The 23,914-nt window shown below is 38.6% G+C and overlaps 2 protein-coding genes across 5 annotated transcripts in view; one reads left to right on the forward strand and one right to left on the reverse strand.

Annotated features, from left to right (window-relative positions):
- The window catches only part of LOC146307297 (WD repeat-containing protein 37-like), a 52,897-nt gene extending 36,042 nt beyond the window's left edge, over positions 1–16,855 (reverse strand). The window contains exons 1-11 of one of the 4 annotated variants that reach the window (XM_084746776.1): positions 16,701–16,855; positions 13,778–14,051; positions 11,284–11,380; positions 11,079–11,174; positions 8,561–8,625; positions 8,148–8,231; positions 3,380–3,518; positions 1,888–1,959; positions 1,553–1,597; positions 1,302–1,378; positions 889–1,123 (exon numbers count right to left, since the gene is read on the reverse strand). In XM_084746776.1, the coding sequence (XP_084602902.1) occupies positions 889–1,123; positions 1,302–1,378; positions 1,553–1,597; positions 1,888–1,959; positions 3,380–3,518; positions 8,148–8,231; positions 8,561–8,625; positions 11,079–11,174; positions 11,284–11,380; positions 13,778–13,930 (1,063 nt within the window). In that variant the 5' untranslated portion in view covers positions 13,931–14,051; positions 16,701–16,855. Of the gene's footprint in view, positions 1–888; positions 1,124–1,301; positions 1,379–1,552; positions 1,598–1,887; positions 1,960–3,379; positions 3,519–8,147; positions 8,232–8,560; positions 8,626–11,078; positions 11,175–11,283; positions 11,381–13,777; positions 14,052–15,488; positions 15,746–16,073; positions 16,305–16,700 lie in introns of those variants that run through there. The other 3 variants (XM_084746775.1, XM_084746774.1, XM_084746777.1) reach the window with 3 other exon arrangements.
- Positions 15,872–23,632, forward strand: idi1 (isopentenyl-diphosphate delta isomerase 1). Its single transcript, XM_084746778.1, has 7 exons — positions 15,872–16,011; positions 18,512–18,663; positions 20,036–20,208; positions 20,308–20,400; positions 21,280–21,410; positions 21,497–21,601; positions 22,888–23,632. The coding sequence occupies exons 2-7, from the start codon at positions 18,515–18,517 to the stop codon at positions 23,098–23,100; spliced, it is 864 nt and encodes a 287-aa protein (XP_084602904.1). The 5' UTR covers positions 15,872–16,011; positions 18,512–18,514; the 3' UTR covers positions 23,101–23,632.
- Positions 23,633–23,914: the final 282 nt, after the last annotated feature.

The following is a 23,914-nucleotide window of genomic DNA, read 5'->3' on the forward strand; positions in this document are numbered from 1 at the left end:
GCACACCCTAGGTTTTTATCTGTGCTGGTTTTGAGACTAATTAAGCGCCATAGCGGAGCTCCATTTCTCACTTTTCATCAGTCATTTACCCATTTTTCAGTGCAGTCAGCATGTCTGCTTCCTCTCTCTCAAAAAAACACCAAACAAAAATATATCTTTATATTTAGCCTTCATACATGAGAGCAGTATTATCTCATGCAAGTCTCACCAAGAAAGTGTGGAGGCGTATTTCCTTTCAAGTGTTGAATATAATGATGCAACATAGTTTCAAGTATCAGAGGAGGCACAATATGACTATTATATTTCTCTAACCAACTCCTGCACTGTAGTCTGTTTATTTCATTATCTTATCATGCTAAGTAGTAGAAGCAGTGGTCATTTTTGTTCAAAACTGCTTGATAAATGAACAAGCGGCCAATTTCGTCTTCCATCTAAGATCAAGTTACTCGTTATCTCCACTGAATGCTACAATAAGAAGGAGTGGTAAGCCTTATGGACTCATGATACAATCATTTAGCAACAACAACCTGTGCTGTAGGCATTCTTGTAAAAAAAAAAATCACTTTAGATGAGATGAGACAATGGGCTAACTTGCACTGTGTTGGTGTTATTGTGGGAGTGAAAGTATAAACTACAGGACCGCATCCGATTGAACGACATGATAACATGACACATCTAGAAAAACAATTTACAAAACACATACACTGCTGTGCAAAATTACAGTGGACAAACAATCATTACACAATATGATGAGTACATATTCAAATATTTAAAATATGAAATCTCTGATCATCTCTAAAAATAATCAAAAGTATATGTACCAGAAGATGAAGACAACACACACCACATCATGATCTACTATGATAACTGTCAGTCAGTTTAACATACCAGTGAGTGAGTGAACCAGTTCAGACGTCTCCACCTCGTAGAGGTTGGCAGCACGATCCCAGGAAGCTGTCACCACTTGTCGGCCTCCCACCAACCAATCAGCAGCGATCACGACACCCTGGTGGCTCTTCAGGGTTGCTGTAGCGACCCGCACAGTGGGGACCTCGCAAGGTCCTTCACCGTCCACCTCCCCTTCTTCTCTGTCTGATGAGTCCTGGTCGTCATCACATGGAGCCTGTGTGTGTGCAAAGACGGACACACAATAGTTGAGCCAGCACACACGCAAGCCTGCAGCAATAGATCTAGTTTTGGTGTGATTAATTTGCCATGGAAAGCAAGTGATGGAAATAAACCTTTCAAAACTCCATCACATTCCAGGATATTCCAGCAGAAAACAGGACAACACTACTCACACTGACATCTGGTGGTGGCTGGGGGGCAGGAAGCTGCACCATGTAGCGCCAGATGTGAGCCGTCTGGTCCCCAGAGGCTGTGGACATGTTAAGCACATGTCAACAAACACACAGCACATTCAGATATACAAAAAAAAAATAACTGCTGGACATAACAGAGGCAAGGAGCCGGTCTAATGCAAGAGAATTAACATTAAACCTTAACGTTAAATATTAAATGTAGCGTAAAGTGTAAAAGTGTAAATACATACCTGTGAGGGCCATCTGCTCTGTGGGGTGGAACTTGATGGAGTTGACTGTGGGCGAGAGAACAATGATGAGACATCAAGTATTACTATTATCTAACAAGCCAACTGGGCAAATGTGAACAGACACACTGTTGTATCTGACAGTAGCCTGCAGCATTATGTTTTACACATTGCCAGCCAGTGTTAAATAAAAAGAGATGTGACATGACAGAAGTTGTTGCGTAAATTCTCATTACAGACATTAAGGAAAATGTATTTAACAGAATACATTTTGTCATATTGAAGTATGAATAATGTACAGACTTATGTCATTATGCATGTTTTTCACGAATTATTACCTGATCCTGCATGGCCAGCATACCTCAGCAGACATTTCCCAGTCTCTATACTCCACAGCAGAGCTGAGTGATCTGTGACAGGAGAGCAGCAGTGAACAACATGAAGCCATTCCCATTTTCTGTATCAATCAGGTAATGATTTCATATTTTAAGGCACGGTATTTACACAGTACACGGTTAGATTTAATGAAAAATTTCCAGACCACTTTATGGTGAGACTGTACAACACTTTACACCTGAAAACTCATTTGTACCTACATCAATTAAAATTTTAAATAAAGCTGCTCGAGGCTACAGGAATTGTGCAATCAATTCATGGTGTTCTTATCATTGGTTGTGTAATATGTGCAAATGTGTAATTAGTGGTAGCGGTGGTAGCTTCAGTGCGTGCCGCTTTGTATATGTGTTATCTATTTTTTTATTATTATTACTATGGAATCGGCTATATATGCGCAGCATTTGAGTTCAAGACAAATTTCCCTACAGTTACAATAAAGCGTATTGTATTGTATCATTCTTGCAATAGTAGATGATGAAAATGAAAATTCAATAGATTTCTGTCTTTTTGAGAATTAGTTTTGTGCTACTGGGATGCAACAGATTAGAGACGCACTGATCCACCTTTTTTCATTTCTGATCCAATATCTGAATTTGGATATCTGTTGATACTGATACTATGCCAGCGCTCTTTTTTTCTTCGTGATGATTAATATTATGATTAGTAGTACTAGCAGCAGTAGTACTAAGATTACATGAGGCTGAAACAGAACTTCATTTTAGTGGTGGAAAATCTGTGTCAGTTGATGTTATCACTAGTTGATGTTATCAGTTATCACTTTCTAGAAAGCTTGAGTAGTTTGCATAATGTAACGTGTGTAATGGCGTCCTTCAACCTTTGCAGGGCACTGTAGGATTGTGGCTTATAGCATTCACATGTGTAGCAGCTAGGCAGAGAGATGGCCCTCATTTGCATAATTTCCCATGATGCATTGCAGAGACTGAGTTTGCTATCTTATGTTCCAAAATGCAAATGTTACTTTTTGTAAGTGTCTGTAATAGTGGTTTACATTGGCCTATGTGGGTAGTTTATTACACCATGAGTGAGGTGGCTATTACATTACTTCATGCTAGCTATACAGCATATCCAAGCTAAATGTTGTAATGCATTTCCCTTGCAGTACATGCTGGCGTAGAGTAGATGTGAAATGCACTGATCAAACCAAAACCAAAATGTGCCCTGCTTAGACTGAGGATAAGTGATGCAAGCCTGATTCCCAATGAATGCCTTACATTAAGTTGTTAAACATCAGTTTTTTTCTAATTGCATCGAGGTCTCACAATTAACTTGATATTGATATAATGATGTTAACTTGCATGCAGCACCTTTAGTTTTGACAAAATATTCTTATTGAAAACTGGCATGTAGGCTGTGTACAGAACAATTCTGGAGTGGCTGAAAAAATTAAATAATCAGTATATTGACTCGGTGTACCTGCAGAGGCGGTGCCCAGGACCACTGGCTGAGTCCGGGTGACGCTGAGGTCCCAGATCCCATCCCGGTGGCCCATGTACTCCTTGAGCAGCTGGCACAAAGCCCGGGACCCTGTGGTGGCTTTAAAACTGGACACAATCTGAGGGGGGAGGGAGTGAGCAGGGCATGGAAGAGAAAAGAAATGGAGAGAGGGATGAGCATTCCTCCTGGCACTGAGCCAAAAACAGTGATGCTTGAATTAGAGGCCAAGTAAAATGAAAGTAACTACAGGTGCACCAGTGCAAAGGTTTTAGAACTGATGGGAATGTTATGACCCAGCTTAAAAGCACTCATGTCTTACTACATGTCCTTCAATGGCACAGTTACAGAAACAAATGTCAGTAGGGTTCATGGGCTAAAAGACATAATAGTAACTTTAATGTTTTTGGTCTCTGAAAAAAGTTGAAACTAAGTTTCTGGTATCATGAAAACAGCTCATATTCAACTGCATGACTAAACTTAACTTCAGAACATCAGATCAAAACCTGTCAACAGCCAGACAACTGTCTGGCAAAATATCCTGCAGGATACTGTCGGGAATATACTGTAAGTTTGCAACTAGGTGAGAAGTAATAAAAAGCAGCAGAGACATTTTTACAAATCAGCAGAATCATTTTAGCTTTTTATGCTAATTATGTCAGAGATAAAAGAAACATTTTTTTGCGCAATTATGTGTCAACTCTGGGTTTAGAACAAATAGAGAGACAGTTTCTCTCAGACTAATGAATGGCAATTATAGCTGCATATTAATTGTGCACACTGTTAATGAGCTCAGTTCATTATAAATGCAACATTTCAACATTATCATTCATTTCTTTTCCTCAGCCATTTTGCACAGACTTGCACAGTCTGTTCACTTCCTTCGTGTTTTGGCAGCAAGAAAAGCCATACTTTACTTTTAACAGTGCAGTTTTAAGTGCTTCACGTATTCATAATAGTTCAGAATTTGAAAAAAAAAATGCTTGGAAGAATAACTTATGTATATCCCATAGAGACATTTTGGTGATTGTTTTTGTTCGTATTCACTCAAGGTGACTGAAAATGCTGAACATTACAAAAGGCCTACATAATATTTCTAAACCTTATTTATAGCCATAAAATATCGTTTAATATTATGAAATTATTTCTAGTGTTCTAGTGTTCCTTCTTATTCTATTCTACTCATGTGATTATATTTACCTCACAGTAAATTGTCAATATTAGGCTTACTGAAGGCAAGTAATATAAACAGAATAAACAGAGACAGAATAAGTTCAAATGAATTTGATGCAGGCCTCTAGACAGCAAAGAGTGTTTATCAAGCATGATTCTGCTACTGCCAAAAGGTTTATGGTTTCAAATTGCACCAAACTCTGTGTCACTGGAGTCTTAATATCAAGACTGCCTACATGCCAATTGCCCTTTCGCAAAACCCCTCCTCTGAACAGCAATTGTCCAATGATATCTTAGTCACTGTAACTGGGGCACTTGCAGGCATGTCAAGCTTTTGATTTCTCTACATGTTGAAGGGGTATGCATGGGACTCTGACTGGAGTGATACTCTGTGTCGCAAGAGTGTGGAGTGTGGTTTCTTTTTTGCAGTGACGGATAGATTAAATGTTATTTTCATCTGCTTTAACTCATACTGTAAATATTAGCATGTTCAGCTACATTACTACAGTAGCCTACATCCAGCCCATTAAAACAGATACCGCTTCATTTACAAAACTGCCAAATGGCTTACTCTTCATATCCTTAAATAATTTTTTCCTATAAAAGTGAAGTATACTGTTTGACAATGTAAATAATAAAGCATAGCCTAAGTATTGCTCGTCCTAGCACATTTTTTCTGAAGTTACAGTCCAAACAATTATAGCAAGGGTTATTTTAGAAGGAATAGCATTTAACATATTAAAAACAAAAGTTTTTCTATTTTAATATCTATTCCATGCTACACTAAAATGCACATAAAAGTCCTTTACATGGATCAACAACTGGTGAGGATGCCAAAATTATGCCTGGGACAGATAGCTTTAACCTAGCCTAGTCTTTTAACATTAAATCACATACATAACCATTACAAAGTATTCATTTTAAAATGATGAAACATTAAAGATTCAACTGGAGATGGACTTCTCAGTTGACTCAAGGACTTTAAGCGTTTCAAAATTTATTGCCAATTGTAATGTTAAATTTGACACCACTATCACTGTAAACTGCATATGTGCAGTAAGAGAATGGAAAGCTAGACAGACGTTGCAACAGTAACTAAGCAGGACAGGGCTTATTGAAAGGTCAATTCAAGTATCTGTGTAAGAAAGACAGATCATGACTGTGTTCTGATATGAGTGGTGCACCTCCAAAAATATCTAGAGGTCTGGTTACACTTGGCCTTTAGTCTCTGATGGCTTCCAGATGAGCAAATTAAAGTGTGAATTGTAGTTTCAATTGTCACAGAGCGGTCACAACCTGTACTGAGCATGCTGCCCCAAGCAGACGGCTGGCTGACCACAGCAATAAGCTCCGATCATTGGTAGTCATTAGACGCAGCAGCGAAGCATCTGGTTCCCTTGTGTCAGACTGTGTTAATGTATGCTCTCATTCTGTCCGCTCTGTTTACATTCACATTACAGTACAATACAATCTTATTTGTTTCATGTCATTGAAACACAATGAGCAGTGAGCATCCAGAAGAATAGCCCATCCCAGTGAAGGTAAACTGAAGATATACAGTAGTTAGTGCAGATCATTAGTTTCAAGTCCCGTCAGTCTTAATAATATTAGTTTTTGGTCATGTTTCTTAGCCAGCTGGTAGGTTAGCTGTATATTATATGGGAGCTAGTTCTGTCAAGAGGTTAATCTAAGAAGTCCTCCCTTGATCCTGTGTATCCTCTTTTCTAATGTTTAAATCAGAAGAGGATTGGGTCCCACTCTTCATCAAGCTCAGACTTCGGCTGCATTCAGACTGTTTCTTTGCTTTAAAGTAGAGGGAATGTTGAGGGAAGCTCAAAATAAGAGAATGGGGAAGAGAAGTTCAAAGACATGTTTGAAAGCCATATTACCCGGAAGTAACACAACTAAAGAATTCTGAAACAAAAGACGCATTTGACTTTCACTCGAATATGCAAACAAAATGCTCGCACTGTAGGGCTGACCCGAATGCTTCTACCATTGCCATGGTAATTGATGCTTAAAATAGTAATTGAATGCTGTATTTTTTTGTTTTCTGAACAGAGGAAGGATATATTGTATCAGCTGCACAGAAAAATAGGCAAAAGAGTGATAAAAATAAAGATATGGCATTTAATTTGTATTTGTATTCGGGACAGCCCTACAAGAGTCCAACATTATAGTTTCACATTTTGGGAAATGTTGTTTTCTTGCAGAATAAAATGAGAACTATTCTCATGACTGTACTGTAAATGTGATACTAATGCCAGCAGCTGGTTAGCTTAGCTTAGCATAAAGACTAGAAATTAACATAATATACAGTGTATCTATATAATTTGCTGCTTTACAGAGGTTATACGCTGCACCATTTCTTTCCTGGGAGCAGTTGCCAAGCAATCAGCGGAGACTCCAAATCACTAGTTCTGGCAAAGAAATAGCCCAGCATACTTCGTTTTTGTGTGGATTAAACAAGCTATATTTAATGTGTAAAGGGTTCAGCAATAAAGAGTGTCGGCTTGCCTGGGGCAACTAACATGGCATGTCGGGAAAATAAATCTTGCAACTCACTTGCTCAAAGGTGAAAGTACTTAAAAAAAAAAAAAAAGAAGAAGAATTAAACTATTAAACTATTTTGACTAATGTAAAGTATTTTTTTCTATAAACTGCTGTTTTCAGATCCTAAAACATGACTATTTACAGCTTTTCTGTGATTATTACCGTATTACTGAACATTGATTTGGTTATGGACTGATCATGAACAAATCATTTAAAGATACTGCCTTGGAACTTGATTGGGACATTTTTTCTATCTAACTATTTTCTGACATCATAGCCTTCAATTACAGATGACAGTTAAACTTTAGCGTTTGTTGTTATTTGATAACAGCTAATAAATAAGCCAATTTGAATAGGGGCAAGTAAAAATTTACTTCGGGAAAAAATATTTCTGATCCACTTGCCCAACCAGGAAAGCAAAAAGGCGATACACTAATGTTAATCCTGAATTAGTGTGCTTTATATGTGCTGGCAGATTTTTTCCTGACCTATAAGAGAGCCAGGCTAGCTGCATTCCACTGCTTTCATTTTTTGTGCTAAGCTAAGCTAAGCTAAGCGACGGCTACCTTCCTGTTTAGCATACAGGCATGAGAGCAGTATCAATCATGTCATCTAACTCTTGGCAAGAATGCAAATAAGTGTATTTCATGTTGAGCTGTTCCATTCCATAAGTTCAAAGATAATTTTTTACTGAACGTTGCTCAGAACATTGCTGAACGTTGTCTGTCTAAACTTTTCTCACTCCAGATAAACCAAAGTAATTAAAGTTCTACTCTTTTGGGATAAGATTTACTGTAATGATGAATAAATTAACCAACATGGCACTTCAATAGATAGTGTTTTTTTTAATAAGAAATGTATTTGTTTTTGTTTAAAAATGCAGCCGTTAACCCAAATGACTTGCAACAGGGTGCAGAGCAGAGAAGAGATGAGGAGTCAAGGTCAGACTGTGGTTAAAAAACAGATTCAGCCCACAGCTGTCCCCCACGATGCTTAGTGACAAACAGAGCATTCAGGAAGTTACCCATGAATCTCCTCCCCACAACTCCCATGTGGCCACACTGAAGTTGCGAGGTCCACCTATTTTGCCATGGAAAGTGTACAAGCGCTATATCGGCAAGAGATTAAAAAGGAAAAAGTCAAAGGAGATGTCATTCTGCGATTAACACTTACCATTATCAACATTAATCACAGTTTCCTTTAACCCATGTAAATCCAAAAATCTTTGTACAAATGCATCAGCACTTACAACAGTAATGAATTTATTTGTTTACCTACTCTTTACATATGGTAACCTCAGATGACGATAAAAGGCTCCCATCTCCTCACTCAGCAACAAAGGATAGTCTGTTACCATTACCTCCAGCCTTAATCCCAACAGCTCAAACACATCTTATGAGCTCTATAGAACAGGCTAACATATGTGGAGCCACGCACCTTGCTGGTGGAAGCTTTGTAGGTCGTCTTCAGCTTCTGCGACAGTTGACTGGTGCTGTGGCTGGCTGTGTTGTGGAGAGACAAAGAATATTGTATGAAATTCACCACTTAGTAACAAACTCATTGGTTGGTTTCATTGCTGCACCAATGGTCTAATAAAGTGTTGTGGCAACTGCACGCACCTCAACAATACAAAGCCTTGTGTGGTTCTAGTTATTAGTCGTCAGTGCTGTCTGCACCGCTGCAAATGGCTTTTGAAAACGTGCAGAGGAATTGGCCCCATGGGGCCAGCAGGGAAGGAGCTGTGCAAGTTATATTCACAGGGTTGTTTCATGAAACAAGATTACCAAAGCTTATTTCAGGAAAACCAGGATTATTTTCAGGAAATTCTATTTCATAAAAGAGGTTTAAGTAAGTTTGACCTAAGTTACCATGGAAATGTATGGTCCTGGTCAGACTAGTTTTCAGGTTTCTACCCGACTGAAACTCTCCCTGAGGGTTCTTATGTAGAGCTGTGCTATGAACAGCAGCCAGTTTGTAGTCAAATGTCAAATTTATCACATTTTGCCAACATATGTTGCCTGATATCAGACTGAACTGTCAACTCGTTACACTCCATTTCCATTTTCAGCTCGGTGGAGTGGGCGTATTAAAAGGTCAGGACCTAGGCAACAGCATATGTGCTTTTAAATGTGCTGATATAAAAATCAATTATTAATCAAAAGCTAACTGCTGGCACTTGAAATTAATCTATTAAAAATAAAAGAGGATGGTGAAGGTTATTGGAGTGTGTTTTCATTATATGGAGGCTGTTATATCACTTGTACAAACCAGGTAATAAAATCCAACTAAACATTTTAGAAAATGTTCATGCTTACATGATTCTGCTCACAATTACAACCAGAGAGCTGCAACAAAGTCAGCTAACAGAGGAATTCATTGAGGCTCCGCTGTTGTTGAATTTATTTGCGTTGATATCTCAGATCTAGTGTTGTCACGACACAATAAATTCTAATTTCAATGCAATACCTTCAACAATATCGATTTTTGGATACTATTTTTGATACCATGGAGGAAAACTGACTCAACATTGAGGGGATAAAGTTTTACATTTTAATTTTAAAAATACATATATAACAAGGCTATAACACGACAATGGATATTCAACCAGGGCAAATGAGATGAGTAACATGAAGAAAAGAAAAGTGAGAAAATGTGGCCGGTACCAGAGTATCAATACCGTGAAAATTAGTACTGAAAAAAGTTCAGATATTCTTTATTCATATTTATTGATGTTTTGATATTTTTGACAACACTACTCAGGTCTGTGTTTTAAAGTCATGAATGAGCATGTATCTCGGCCCTGAGAGGACAAATATTTTTGACATTAATGAAATGCCGCTAAAATCCGACCACTTCTTGTCTTGGACGTTGTGCAAGAGGTCATTGAAATTATGTTCATACTTATAAGCCATGGTGGAGTTGGAAATGTTTATTTTAATCAGTTGACTGCAAAGCTTTACATATTTTTTTAAACTGATGGATCTTGAAAATATATACTGTATATGTTGTGAAACACCAGTGCACTTCCTTAATAACTATTAACACTTTTTAGTGCTGTTTTATAATACTGTCATACAGTTGATATAATGACTGCCTCCCAAAAATCTGATGATTCAAGTCATCAGTCGAGACAAACATCTCTGCATATTTGTTTTTTAGCTGCACCACTGCACACAGAGCAATGCAGGAGCAAACATTACAGACCGAGTGTCAAAATCTCCACAACACTAACTGTGGTGGGAGCGGAAAAGGGTGAGATAGACACAGAGCGCAGGACAGCCAGACAGTGCGACTGGCAGGCGACGCTCTCTGCTCCGGTGACGACTCTCAGTGGAGTGAGTGAAATTCTTTTTAACCAGGCGATGGTACACACTCTCTACTGCCGTCCTCTTTGACTGACTCTTCAACTGACAGCGCTGTCAGCAGCCCCGCAGGAGAGACGCTGTGTGGTGCACTGTTTTTTTTATGACTTAACTATGAGCAGCATTCACACTTTTACTTTCTCTGCCTGTGTGGAAATCTGATGTTTAAATGTCACAGATGACAAAGAAAGAAATTAAAATGTGAGGTAAACAAAGACATAAGACTCACAGGCTGATATAAGAGTTCAGTGTAGCACTGTAAATATATGTGTGTATGTGTGTGTGTATACACACACACACGCGCGCACACACACATATATATATATATATATATATATATATATATATATATATATATATATATATATATATATATATATGAAATATACTGATTACAACCCTTGTGTTTACCAGCCTGAAGTGTTGAAACAAAGCCACTCTGACATGTCAGCCACTTTAAACATATATCATTTCATTTTAAAGCCACACAATAAATTCCATCAATATTTTTATTCTGCTTAAATTTACAAGGAAGCAGAAGTGTCTGTTAAATGTGTAGGGACTTCCAACAGATGGTAGAGGAAACAATGTACCTTTTGTTTTCAGAGCTCCCTTGGTGGGGTCCCCTCCCTCAATAGTCTGTCCATCTCCGGTCAGACGCTCATTTAGAGAGTCAATTTCCCGGCGTACTGTAATGTTAGCACAGTGACAGGGCGTCAGTGAGCAAACACTGGTTAAACAACCAACACCTGAAGATCAATACAGTTGGGTATGTGCATTAAGAAATGAGTCACTCACGTTCAATGTTTTCAATGTAGAGGTTTTCAAACTCGCGCTCGATCTGGCCAAAAAGGTCAAGTAGATTGTTCCGTAAGGAGAGGGGCAGCTTGGAGTCCTGGACAGACAGACAAGAAAACAACAATGTATTATTAAACCTGATAGTAAGATGACATTGAGGACTAAAAATTAGGACTCAAGCTGCTTTAGGGAGCATGAATCACCATGTTTGTTCCCTTACAAACTTTCATGATGTATACAATATAGAGCTGCAATGATTAATCTATTAATAGAGTATTAATCAATCAGAATTCAATTAACTATTTTGAGTAATAATTCTGTAATTTCACCTTCTCAATTGTGAATATTTTCTGGGTTCTTTACTCCTCCCTGATAGTAAAGTGAATATCTTTGGGTTCTGGACAAAACAAGACATTTGAGGACAACATCTTGGGCTTTGAGAAAAAAAAAAATCAACATTTTTCACCATTTTCTGACATTTTATGGATGAAACAACTAATCAATTAATCAAGAAAATAATCTACAGATTAATCACTGGTGAAAAAATCATTAGCTGCAGCCCTAATACAGTAAAAACAGAGGTGTTGTCAAAATCTGAACTTCAAGACCATTTTAAATTTGCTTACAAATGAATCCATTCACAAATTGAAAAATCAAAACAATAAAATTCTGCTATGCTGACAAGCGTGAATATATTTTAGAATGACAAACAAGTATCTTGTATATTATCACGAACCAAAAAGACATTTAGCTGACTCATAAAATACACATCACTTTAACAAATCAAAAGCAGCCCACTTATCTCATGTCAAATACAGCCTGTATGTTTACCTGATTTAATCAGCCACCAGTTGTGCTTGTATGAAGATACATTCTAGGCTACATAACTCTAACCTACAAACAACTGATTAACTACACAACAGCCAGAATTCAACCGGTCAAACTAATCAACTGCCTTACCTCCATTGTAAAGCCAGTTATCAGTTGGCCACCAGTCTACACCAGACCAGCACGCAAAGACACATGAAAAGCAGCAATGGAAACAATGGATTCAAAGGCTGCATTTGACAGTTCGCCTTGAGAGCTGCCTTTACTTCTCTAACCACCCGAAAGACGAGGAAACCAAATACTTCAATGTCATTATTTCTGCTGGCATGAGTTCAAAACCAACAGTTAGTTTGCCACAGTGACGTTAACCGCCTGACCACTCTGTCAGCGCCACATGTCAACACACTTTGTCAATTAGCAAACAACAGGCAGCCGTTATAAATTCAAAGCTGCTTAGTCGTGGCACTAAAACCAGCGGTTTATAATGGCAGCATTGAAAGTGCGGAAGAAAATGCTTTCTGTGTGTTATATATGGGTTTATAAAGCTGTGTGGAACTAGTGTTGTGGCGGGGAAGACTGCGTACATAAACAGCCAAGCATGTCTTGGCAATGGACAAAAAGGGCCTGGTGAAAAGACTAATCAGACCTGGACAAGCAGCCCATATTAAAACTTGATGAGACAACAGGTCAGTGCAAGCTGAGCTCTAGTTTTAGTGGCTGATAATTCAAGGACATTGTCAAGCAGGGAAAGTAAAAGCTAAAGGACATCCATGGCCAAAACTAAGCCTGAGCAACCCTGACTGAAATCAAGCATCACAGTATCTCAGACTGAAAACTTAGATCAAAAATCTAGATTAGGAAAAAGGTACAGACACTTGTTTTGTCTTTTATTCAGCAGGTTGATGACAGAAATACACAATGATACAACCTAAAACACGTGTCTCTCATACCTGAGAGATGAGACATCAATAAAGGCACTCTACAGACAACTCCCAAGAGTTAATAACCAAGATGTTCACAATCAAACAATAAAAAAAGCTTTTATTATCTCGGCAGTGAATAAGCTTGACAGTTAGCTACAGCTGGTTTGCATGAGGAAATGCCTGCTCATGTAAAGGCTTCTGGTCTTCCCTTTCTGGGAGAAATAAATCAATTGTTTGGACACAGTTAATCACTAACTTGATGGCTGTGGCGACAGTAGATTCTTTTGTTTTAACGAAATGAAACAAGTTACCAACATGCACATCCAAACCAGGCATAAAGTTTTAAAGAATGTAAAATCTAGATGACATCAATAAATTGACAAACGCAAGTTTAATCCAAAGTAAGACTGTGTAGCTACCTAAAGAGACACATTTTCCCTGTGTGAGAAGCATTCATTAACACATTGTAGCATGGAGTTGTGAATGTTGCAACACCAGGTTGAAAATAAGAGCAATGCTGCTTAACCGGCTGGCAATGTACTGTCATGCCTGACAAAAACAGCCTCACACCACAACAACCTGATCAAAAAGCTAATTAATGAAGAGTAACTTTGTGGGATACATTTTCTGACACAATATGGTATTACATGTCTTATAAGCTGCATATTTACCAAGATGTTTGTTGGCAGCTGTTAGAGTGCGTGTGTGTGAGTGTGAGAGAGAAAAAAAAGCATGTCTCTCACCTGTCCCTCCAGCATGTCTCCTCTTTGGATGCCTGGTGGCCTCTCCTCTGTGCTGTTGGTGCGCCTGATAGATAAACTGTGAGCCTTTCGCTTCTGCTTGGGGTGACGGGCAGCCGAAGCAGAGCCGCTGCTGCTTCCGCCCTCCACAGGCATCCCTCCTACCTCGTGGGTGGCCCTGCCCCCTGCTCGCCTCTTACCTGACAATCAGGTAAACAAAGCCCAGGCTGCTAGTTGGCTGGTGGCTGGATTAGGTTGGTCTGTTGTTACCACCTGCCTGCAGGTAAAAGGGAAGTGAAGTTCAGGTTCACAGCCAATGCAGGAACTGCTTTAAGTGAAAGGTAGCCTTCCCTGCAGAGATCCAAACTAAAAAGGGTGTCTACATGCAAGAGCAGGTTAAATTTAAGACTTCTTAATACTTTTTAATACTAATCTTAATCAAAGTTAAGACTCGCAATAAAACTAAACATCAAATGTGAAAATACAGATGTACTCTGTAATATATCACATACTGTCAGTTCGGAATTATAAATAAGGCAAAATGATAGTTACTGTTTGAGTTGAAGAACATTTGTCCAAATATGTTTATTAGCGTGAAAAAATATTTTTGTTCTTCATGATATTAATCACTGCAATTGTGCAACAGCCAGATTCTGAAATCAGGCTATACAGAATCACAATTTCTTGGCTGAGAGTCATTTTGACCCCTGTGTTATTATTGGGGTTTTCTGCTTTGTACATGGATTTAAAAAAAAAAGGGCAAATGCCATCATCGTGGTATGGTGGTCACCAGGTAACAAAGTTTGCAAACAAGAATGACAAAATAACAGAGGCATTCATATTCAACTTTGTCGATTTTTCCAAAATAAATATTTAAGACTTTCTCAAACAGAATTAAAGACAATTCAATACTTTTATTAGTAAACATGAATTTAAAACATTTTAAGACCTTTTAAGGACCTGTAGCCACCCTGATACAAATAGATATATTTATATTTTGCCCTCACACATGCTGCTCTAAAGCTATATGATTCCAAACTCCATTAAAGATCTGGAAATTTAACACTGCTATGTTTAGCAGAAAAAATGTAGTGTTCTTTGCAGAGCTGATGTAAGACGTTATTGAAAAAAACCCCCAGCAGTTTAACACCTAAAACAATGATAGATAAGGCAATTTTTCAATACAACATTTTTTCCAGGTAATCCTCGTTACTGACTACCGCCCACTCTTTTGGATGATGACTATAGGAATTAACTTGTGAGTAAGAAATTCTGACAGATAAGCGTTCCTCGATAAACTGTATGTCATCTGAATTTACTATTGGCAGCCTGACAGACCTCAGACATCTGCTACAATAAACCATAATACCACAGTATTTTGATAAAGTTCGGTGTCTATCTGTTAAGAGGACGACACATTTTGGGATTTTGGGACTATGCAGGTTCATGCTATCATTGTGATGCCGTAGCGCCATAGTTAACGTTATAGTCAATGCACAACATTTATCTAGCATCATACAGTTAGAAGCTTCAGACTGGAAGTATGACATGCGCCACAACACACGTGAAATAACTTAACGCTCTGCCCAAAAAATATCTATAACACATGAACATGTTTAATTGCGCCTGCAAAATTAATATTCGACGTCGTTTTCTTGACTTGTGCCCAAAACCGATATGAATCTGACATAAAAGACCCAGGACGGCCACTCACCGCTGTCACTGCTTCACTGAGTTCATATTTGGCCAGCATGGAGGTCTAAACGAAATTAGCTATGCGCTAGCGCAAGCTAGCTGCCACATATCACCTTCATTGCGGCAGTTTACACATAACACAGCAGCTAAACGACATCACGGATGAACTACAGCCTTCCTAGCTCGATATGAAAATATGTAAACCTGTTAATTACTCGTTTCCACCATGTTGCCAATGTATGACTTTGACAGTGGACGCTATTGACACATTATAGTTTTGCGAGTATCATAAATTTAATCAAAATTTTGACACATCACGACGTATTTTACTGGTACACCGACTTCCGTATCACGTGGTTTGTGTTTGCAATTTGTAAGCCAATGGGCTGTCAGACCGATGCTAACGCATCCAATGAAAAACCGTGACCTCAGAAGGAGGTAGTGATGGTTAGGTTGTTCGACCACAGAATTCAGCTCTAAAATATCGTCGTAGACAAACTCAAAATACGTGTTTTCTTTGACTGAAACAGGACAATTCTTGTGTAAGTAACCGAACGTTTTATCGGTTTCTCTGTAGGTTGTATATGTAGCAGACAATGCATACTTATATCCAGTTGTCAGGCCTGGGTGGTGCGGGCTGTGCTGTGCAGTGGTCTGATGGCGTGTTGACAGTCAGTGTTTAGTGGAAAACACGTAGTGGAGTCTGCTGGAACAGGAACGTAACAACCTACCCATATCTTACCATTTTCCGCTGTATACTGCCATATTAATGCATCTGTGATAGCTACTAATATGATGATAGATAGTAGTAAAACACTCGCAGAAGCAATTTAGCTGCACTGAATACTTTAACTTTTGTTGCTTAAAGTGCACCTAGCTGATACATATTTTTACCTTCTGTTCCATTCAGGTCAAACAGTGTCAAGGTGCTGCTGTTGTGCATGTTGGCTCACTGCAAAGGCTCTGTTACACTAAATAGAATGGGACCTTAATTAGTATCATTGGCAACACCTGTGTGTACTTATTTCTTATACTTACTTATTTCAGGGTTAGGGTTCAAACCAATAAGTGACAAATCAGTGATGTAATTAAATACAGTTCTTATAGTTACAGTCCTAAACTCTACATTTAAGCATATTTTTAATGGTTTATTAGACTAAAAGCATTTGGTCTGTCATAACAGAATCACAACAGGAATACCCACAAAATTTGAGTTTTACTTTATACTAACCCAGCTGGCATTTTAACATTTTTTCACTGTTGAATCAGCGTCATGGATCATAGATGATGACTGAAGTCCACTATTCCTTTGCAAAATCCACAAAATCTGTTCAGATCTTGAGTTCTAAAGGTGTCATCAAGTCATTCTTGAGTGTGCAGCCTTCAGTTTATAGCTGAGATGTTGTGCATCAATCAGGCTGAACATTACCAAGGAGGCATCAACAATGCAGGGAGGTTGATCCCCTAGGATGACAGATTTTCACAGAGCGTTAATGAACCAGAGTGAGACTCATAGCATTGTTGATAACAGTTGTACAGAGTCCCACTGATACATCCCAAAGATATGGTTCACCCAATTCATCCTAAAAGAATGAAAGAAGCATCATTCACTAATCACATCCGCTGAAAAACCATGGAAACTAAGGGTGTGGTGAGCATAGAATTTTGATTACGGTTGATTGTCATAAAAATGTTGTAAGTTGAAAATTACCCTGCTAATTGGTTGGCTAACATTAGCACATTTACAGAAATGTTGATTAGGTTATCCTTAGAAATAAATGAAAATATGAATGTATTAATAAAGAATGGGCCTGATTTTTCTTACCCCACATTATAAAGACTTCCTCACACAGATACACAGGAAGGGCAGGGAGAACAGAGGTACAACTTGTGTTGATATCATGAAGTTCCTAAGAAGATAAAAATACCAATGCCAAACCGTTCCAACCAACCAGCCACTACAACATCTGAAAATAAATCCGCAAGTGATGTGCTGACTTATCTGGTGCAATCAGAGACAGACAGAACATGTACATGCAAAAACACAGATTATGGAATGGAGCAATTGTGGAATTAAAGCTCATTTGAACCATTAAAATAAAACATTACACAAAGATTTAACTTGTGAAATGCATAATCACCTGCTCATCGTGCATCGTGTTTTGGACGCCTTCAGTCTGAATAAGGTCATCAGTTGAGGAGTGTGGCAATCAAGCTCAGTGTACAGTGTGTTAAACTGGTTCTGGTAGACGTTGGAACTCTGCATACAGCCACATTTAAGAAAAGAAAAAGTATAGTAAGTTCTAGGTTTGTGTATCGTTAAATTATAGTCTTATTTAAAAAATAAATAAATTCAGAACAGAATTAAAATAGAATATTCTAATTGTTTCTATTGTTTGTAGCAGTACTAGTAATGTTTATAACATAAAGGTCACTACATAAACTCAATATCTTATTGCGAACAAATCTATGAAGTAAAAATAAATCATTTTCAGTAAAACCAATTAATTATTTCAAGAATAATCAAATTAGGCAAAACTACACTGAGCTGAACCACATTACCTCAGACTGCATATGAAGAACAGGCCAGAGGTCTATGAGTTCTTTCACAGAAAGTTGATTCTGCATGTTTGAGATGTTGGAGTGTGAAGGTTTAGTACCTCGGTTTCTTTTGCTTCTTATTTCAGCTCAAGCAACCAACCCAAAGTCTCTGTATCTGATGATCTGAGAATGAGACTCAACAATCAAACATCTTTCTCCAGAATTGCTCACTGCTTCTTGAAAATCTGGATTCGTCTGACTCTAGGGAGAGAGACACACACACAATGTGTAAATAGGCAACAACAATGTAACGCATTAGCCATATGAATATTTGTATTCAATTTTGAAAAGCACATAATAAGGTTCCTGTGTGTGTATTTCCTTTTTTTCTTTACTTATTATGAGCAGCGTATCTACCGATCCTGACTGGGCAAATTCCTCTCCGGTTTTTCGTGACACCCACACCTTCAAACCTTGTGATTGGTTTTCTGTTTTGGTCAGGCGATGGTGCGGGCCGTGTGGGCGGTGCTCCGGATGGTGTCCTGCGAGGGAGCGGTTGTGCTAAAATCAAACGTACCTGGAAGAGCAGCCGCAGCGAGGCGCAGACCTGTCTACCTCTCACCCACCACCTCCTGTTGCAGATCTATATCCAGGTAAGCTCGGGCTGTGCAGGCTCGTGAGACCGCTTCAAGTCATGGTTTGAGGTTAAAGACAGCAAAGCCACAGATAAGCCTATCGACTGTAAGCTGAGTGTTTGTGCTATTGATAGCCGAGTTCTCGTGAAGCCTGTCTGATACTGAAAGATAGTCAGACCAAATTCTGCAGAAAAAAGTGTCTTTGCGTCTTGGTGACAGCATACATTTTCAAAATAGCAGCTCAAAGCCTGAGTATATCCTCTTCAGTTCGGCTCACATTAGCTAAAGCAAACCACACTTACTGCAATGTTACTGTAACATTCACGTTTTGTCAACTTTAAAGCCAAGGCCAGAACATTACAGGATGTTATTGTCTTTTTTTTTCTTTCTTTTCCATCTAAAGCGTTTTTGAATTTCTTTTTAAAGCACTACACAAATAAATATATTATTATTATTGCTATGGCATTGGCTTGAATGCATATTTAGCAATGAAACGAAATTAGTATCAGTAGTCAAAATGATATTGATAGATTAAATTAATGGCCAACTACCCTGATAACCCCTTGATTCATTCTCTTTAGAAAAAAGTCTTAATTCTCTTGAATCCAGCCTCTTTAATGTGAATATTTTCTGGTTTCTTAAGTCTCTATGAAGGTAAACTGTCTATGTTTGTGTAATCAACTTGGGCTTTGGCACTAATTAACATTATTTACCATTTTCTGACATTTACTAGACCAAACAACCAAACTATTAATCATGAAAACAATCAAAACATTAACAATGAAAATAATTGTTAGTTGCAGCTGTAGTAAAAAAAAAAAAATAAAAAAATCATGGATATACACATATTGAATTTATGCTTTGACATAGTGAGTTAACCTGTTAGGCCTCTTCAGGGTCCTTCACACTTGGCATACTTACTGTGTTAGGAGGCCTGGATGTGCAGAGGTTAAGATAAGACGCACATAGTAGAGTTTCCAGATACCTCTGATAATATTTAATAAGAAACAACAATAACGGAGAGTTACAAACCTTGTTTTGCCTCCTCCCTCTTGGAATGATTATCCATGATTCTATATGATGTGTTACATACAGTTTCTTTCCACTTTTTGTAAGAACTGATCTTCTCTGATATAAAATTTGTGTTGTAACAATCTCATATTCAAGTCAGGATAACTGACACTCGAATTTATTCTTTTATTCATCACAGTGAAGACAGACCAGAAGTACAGGTTTCTCCACATCAGTTACTGTAATGATAATCGTAATCTGTTACTACCCCTAATGTTCAGAATGTCATGTTAAAAATCCACAGAGCCTGTTTTGATGTCAATCCACACTAAACTGTCAACTGTTGTCTGTCCGATCCTCCTCCTCCTGTGCCCTGCAGTGAGGCGAGACACCTCCAGTCTGCGGTCAGAATGCCTGAGATAACCACAGATCACCTGGACGAGAAGCAGGTGCAGCTGCTGGCTGAGATGTGCATCCTCATCGACGAGAACGACCGTAAGATTGGAGCGGACACCAAGAAGAACTGCCACCTCAACTCCAACATCGACAAAGGTACCTGTCTGCGCTCTCGCCATTTCTTTTTTTATTTTATTTTACTTTTTTCCCCCCACAGATTTGTTCTTACTATACCTTGTTTGTCTGTTTAACCAGGTTTATTACACAGAGCTTTCAGCGTCTTCATTTTCAACAGTGAAGAGAAGCTGCTGTTACAACAGAGGTCTGATGCCAAAATCACTTTTCCAGGTCAGTGACAAATAATAATTAAATTTCCCAAAATACTCCTGTCCTCTGGCAACACGTGCATTTAATAAACCTTGTGGCTTAGGTCATAAAATAACACCACAAGCTATGGTATTAGCAGAAATACTTGATCAAGACTAACAATGAAACAGTTAAATAACTGTTAAGCAATGGACCAAAATCATTAAAAAGTAATTTGAGGTGGAGGCAAATCAGCCCCAGACTCACTCTTATTAATTGTTGAGTCAGGGGGGAAATGTTAGAAACTTTGAAATGCTGCCTACTATGCAGCTGTAATACATTAAGTTGCTCCTTTTTGTGTAGAAAAAAAGTTTTTCATGCTGCAGTACCAGCATGTGGGCTGCTCTGTCACTAGATAAATTATATCTCTTGTTAATAGTAGATCAGCTGCACAGATGATGGTATTTCTTACTGTATATTATTCATTCCTCACCCCAGTATCACATTCATTTTTCATGCAGTTCTGTTGCATAACCCATCTTATGGCGCTTTCATGACACAGAATAGATGTATAATAAGTAATTAGAGGCGTGACTCTTCAAGCCTACTCAACTTACATTTTTTGTTGGCTGAAAACGAATATCTGTATCAGTGTTATGTTGTGTGCGGATGCGAACATGTTGTATGGATTGCAGTTGCGCCTCACTAAGATTTTAACACAATGTGAGCCAGACTACATCCAGATGTGGCACTAAAATGTTTCTCCTTGTCTGGATAACACAGTCACATTTTAATACCAGGTGTAAAGGGGTGTTCTGCTTTTTATTAAGCAAATATACTAATTATCTTTTGAACTTTTGGTCAGACAAAACCATCAATTTGCAGTGTGTGTAACCACCGTCTGTGTCTGTGTGTGTACAGGCTGTTTCACAAACACATGCTGCAGTCACCCTTTACACACAGACAGTGAGCTGGAGGAGAAAGATGCAATCGGAGTGAGGAGAGCTGCTCAGAGGAGACTCCAAGCTGAACTGGGTATCCCCATGGAGCAGGTACACTGTGTGTGTGGCTTCTGCATTTAATGGAAAAGGATTATTGAGGACTTTGCGTGTCTGATCTGCTTCCTGTTGCTCCTCAGGTGACACCAGATGAAATGACGTACCTGACGAGAATCCACTACAAAGCCCAGTCAGACGGCGTGTGGGGAGAACATGAGATCGACTACATCCTCTTCATGCAGAAGGTAGAGCTGTAATTTCTGTAGTATTTACTTTAGGGTGTGTGACATGTATCTGGCTCCCGTTCGTGCCACTACCTTGACGTTACAGAGCCAAGCATCAGTTTATCTCAATAACAAACACCTGCAGTCTGTTTGTCAAGTTTTATTTCTTTTAGCTCTGTTTTTGTCTCCACTAAGTCCCAAATGAAATAGCTGCTGAATTCTCCACCATGTTTACAGATAGATGCTAACTTTGTCAGACAAAAACAGTAAAATTGTGAGTCATGAAACAAAAACAGATTGTTAAAAGAAGCTCCATAGAGCTGGATGTATTGATACAGGAGAGGTACTCTGTATCTGTAGTGTTCACTCTGTATCCTGTCTGTGAATGTCAGTCTAATGACGCCATCGGATGCAAAAACTCTATGTAATAGACATTAATCACAGTATTTTGACATCAAATTATAGTGGAAACACAGGAGTTACCAATGATACTGGTTAAGGTTCTGTTCCATTCAGGTCAAACAGAGCCAGGGTGCTGCTTTTGTGCATGTTGGCCCACCGGGAAGGCTTAATTAGTCATTAATTAATTAATGTTTAACCTGCTGTTTCACATCAGTGTGGCTGCTGGGAACAAGGTCTGTTTGCACTGAGAGATTTTTAGGTACAGTGAGCAGCTACTGAAGGTCTCTCTTCTGCTGTAACAGAAAATATTTCTGACAAAATAGCCTGACTTTTTTCTGGGGATACTTGTTTTTGTTGATTACCTTAAATTAATCACTTTAGTAGTACAATCAAGCGTGATGACAATTATGGTAGAAGAGAGACTTTTAACTACATTTAATCTTCAAGACACAAGATACAATCAGCTGCTCTACAATAAAGCTTGGACACAACTTGATCTAATTAAAAGACTTTGTGTATGATATAACTTAAAATCTGAGAACTGCAACACAACTCAGACACACTGTTGTCATTGACCCTGGCAAACTTATTGGACACCTGACTGAATAGATACTGCACCAATTTAATTTGCAGTGTACTCAGTGTACCCTGAAATTACTGTATACGTGTACATATGATACAAGACGGATGCCCAACACCTGTTCCAGTGTGTATCTGGATTGTATTTGTCCCAATATAGATAAATATCAATAGATTTTGTCAAAAATATTGTGTTTTGATTTTGTCGATATCACTCAGCCCTCACAGATTAACAGACAATGGAAATAATCATTAGTTGCATCCCAAGTTATGCCATCACCCTCACATTATAGACGATAACATTGTCTTTTTTGTTCTGTCCAAAGGATGTGGACTTGACTCCAGACCCCAACGAGATCAAAAGCCACTGTTACGTGAGCAAGGAGGAGCTGAAGGAAATGTTAGAGAAAGCCAAGCGCAAGGAGCTGGAGATCACCCCCTGGTTCAGCCTCATCGCAGAGACCTTCCTCTTCAAGTGGTGGGACAACCTGCAGAACCTCAAGCAGTTCATGGATCACAACAACATCCACCGCATGTAACCACCAACCAGCATCAGGCGCTACCTCCGGTCATTTCAAACCTTTGGTTGTACCCTCCCGACACACAAGCACAGCTGAGCTGCTAGAGACCCCCGATGTCTGATGTCAAATAGTAAGCATCGCTGGCTACTTTTGTCGAGGCAGTAGTAAGTGTAGGAGAGGAAGCAGAGAGTGTTTAACGTAAGAGGTGATGAGGGTCACAGTAGCTTTGTAGAGATGTTCTTATCTACACAGGAAAGGTGATAAAGTCAGCCTGGTAAGCTGACTGCACACTCATCTGCACACTGGATTTACAGACTGAACAGAAATAAAGACACGTCATGTCTTGTTTTATTAGGTAGCATGTTACACTGACAACTCCATGAAGAGAATAGCTTATTTTTCTATAAACACTTAAAGTGCCTGAGAACAGGTCATTAGTTTGAGATGAACAGCAACAACCACCATCATTCTGTATATTGTTGATGACAGTATCTGTAAACAAGCTGTAAATTTCTACCCTTTTACACAATAAAATATTTTATTGTGGTCATTTTCATTAGTTTTTATTTTTATTGTAGGGGCGGGTCTTTCCGCAAGGTATACATTTCTTTGTCTAAATTATGTTAAGTTTTTATCTTTTCCTTTGTTGTCATTTGTTGTTTGGAGAGTAGAGGAGGTGGGACGGCAAAATTAAGTTTAAACCCTCTCATGTTAAAGGGAAATCTAAAGTATTTTGTTGTTAATTTAAGTATGTATGTAGTGATTAATATTCATCATCAAACAGATTTCTACCCATCCTGGCTCTTGTCAGGCCAGTTGCAAATTTAATAAA

This window comes from Lutjanus erythropterus, chromosome 21 (assembly GCF_056507025.1).
Source record: "Lutjanus erythropterus isolate fLutEry1 chromosome 21, fLutEry1.hap2, whole genome shotgun sequence".
Taxonomy (NCBI): Eukaryota; Metazoa; Chordata; class Actinopteri; order Lutjaniformes; family Lutjanidae; genus Lutjanus; species Lutjanus erythropterus.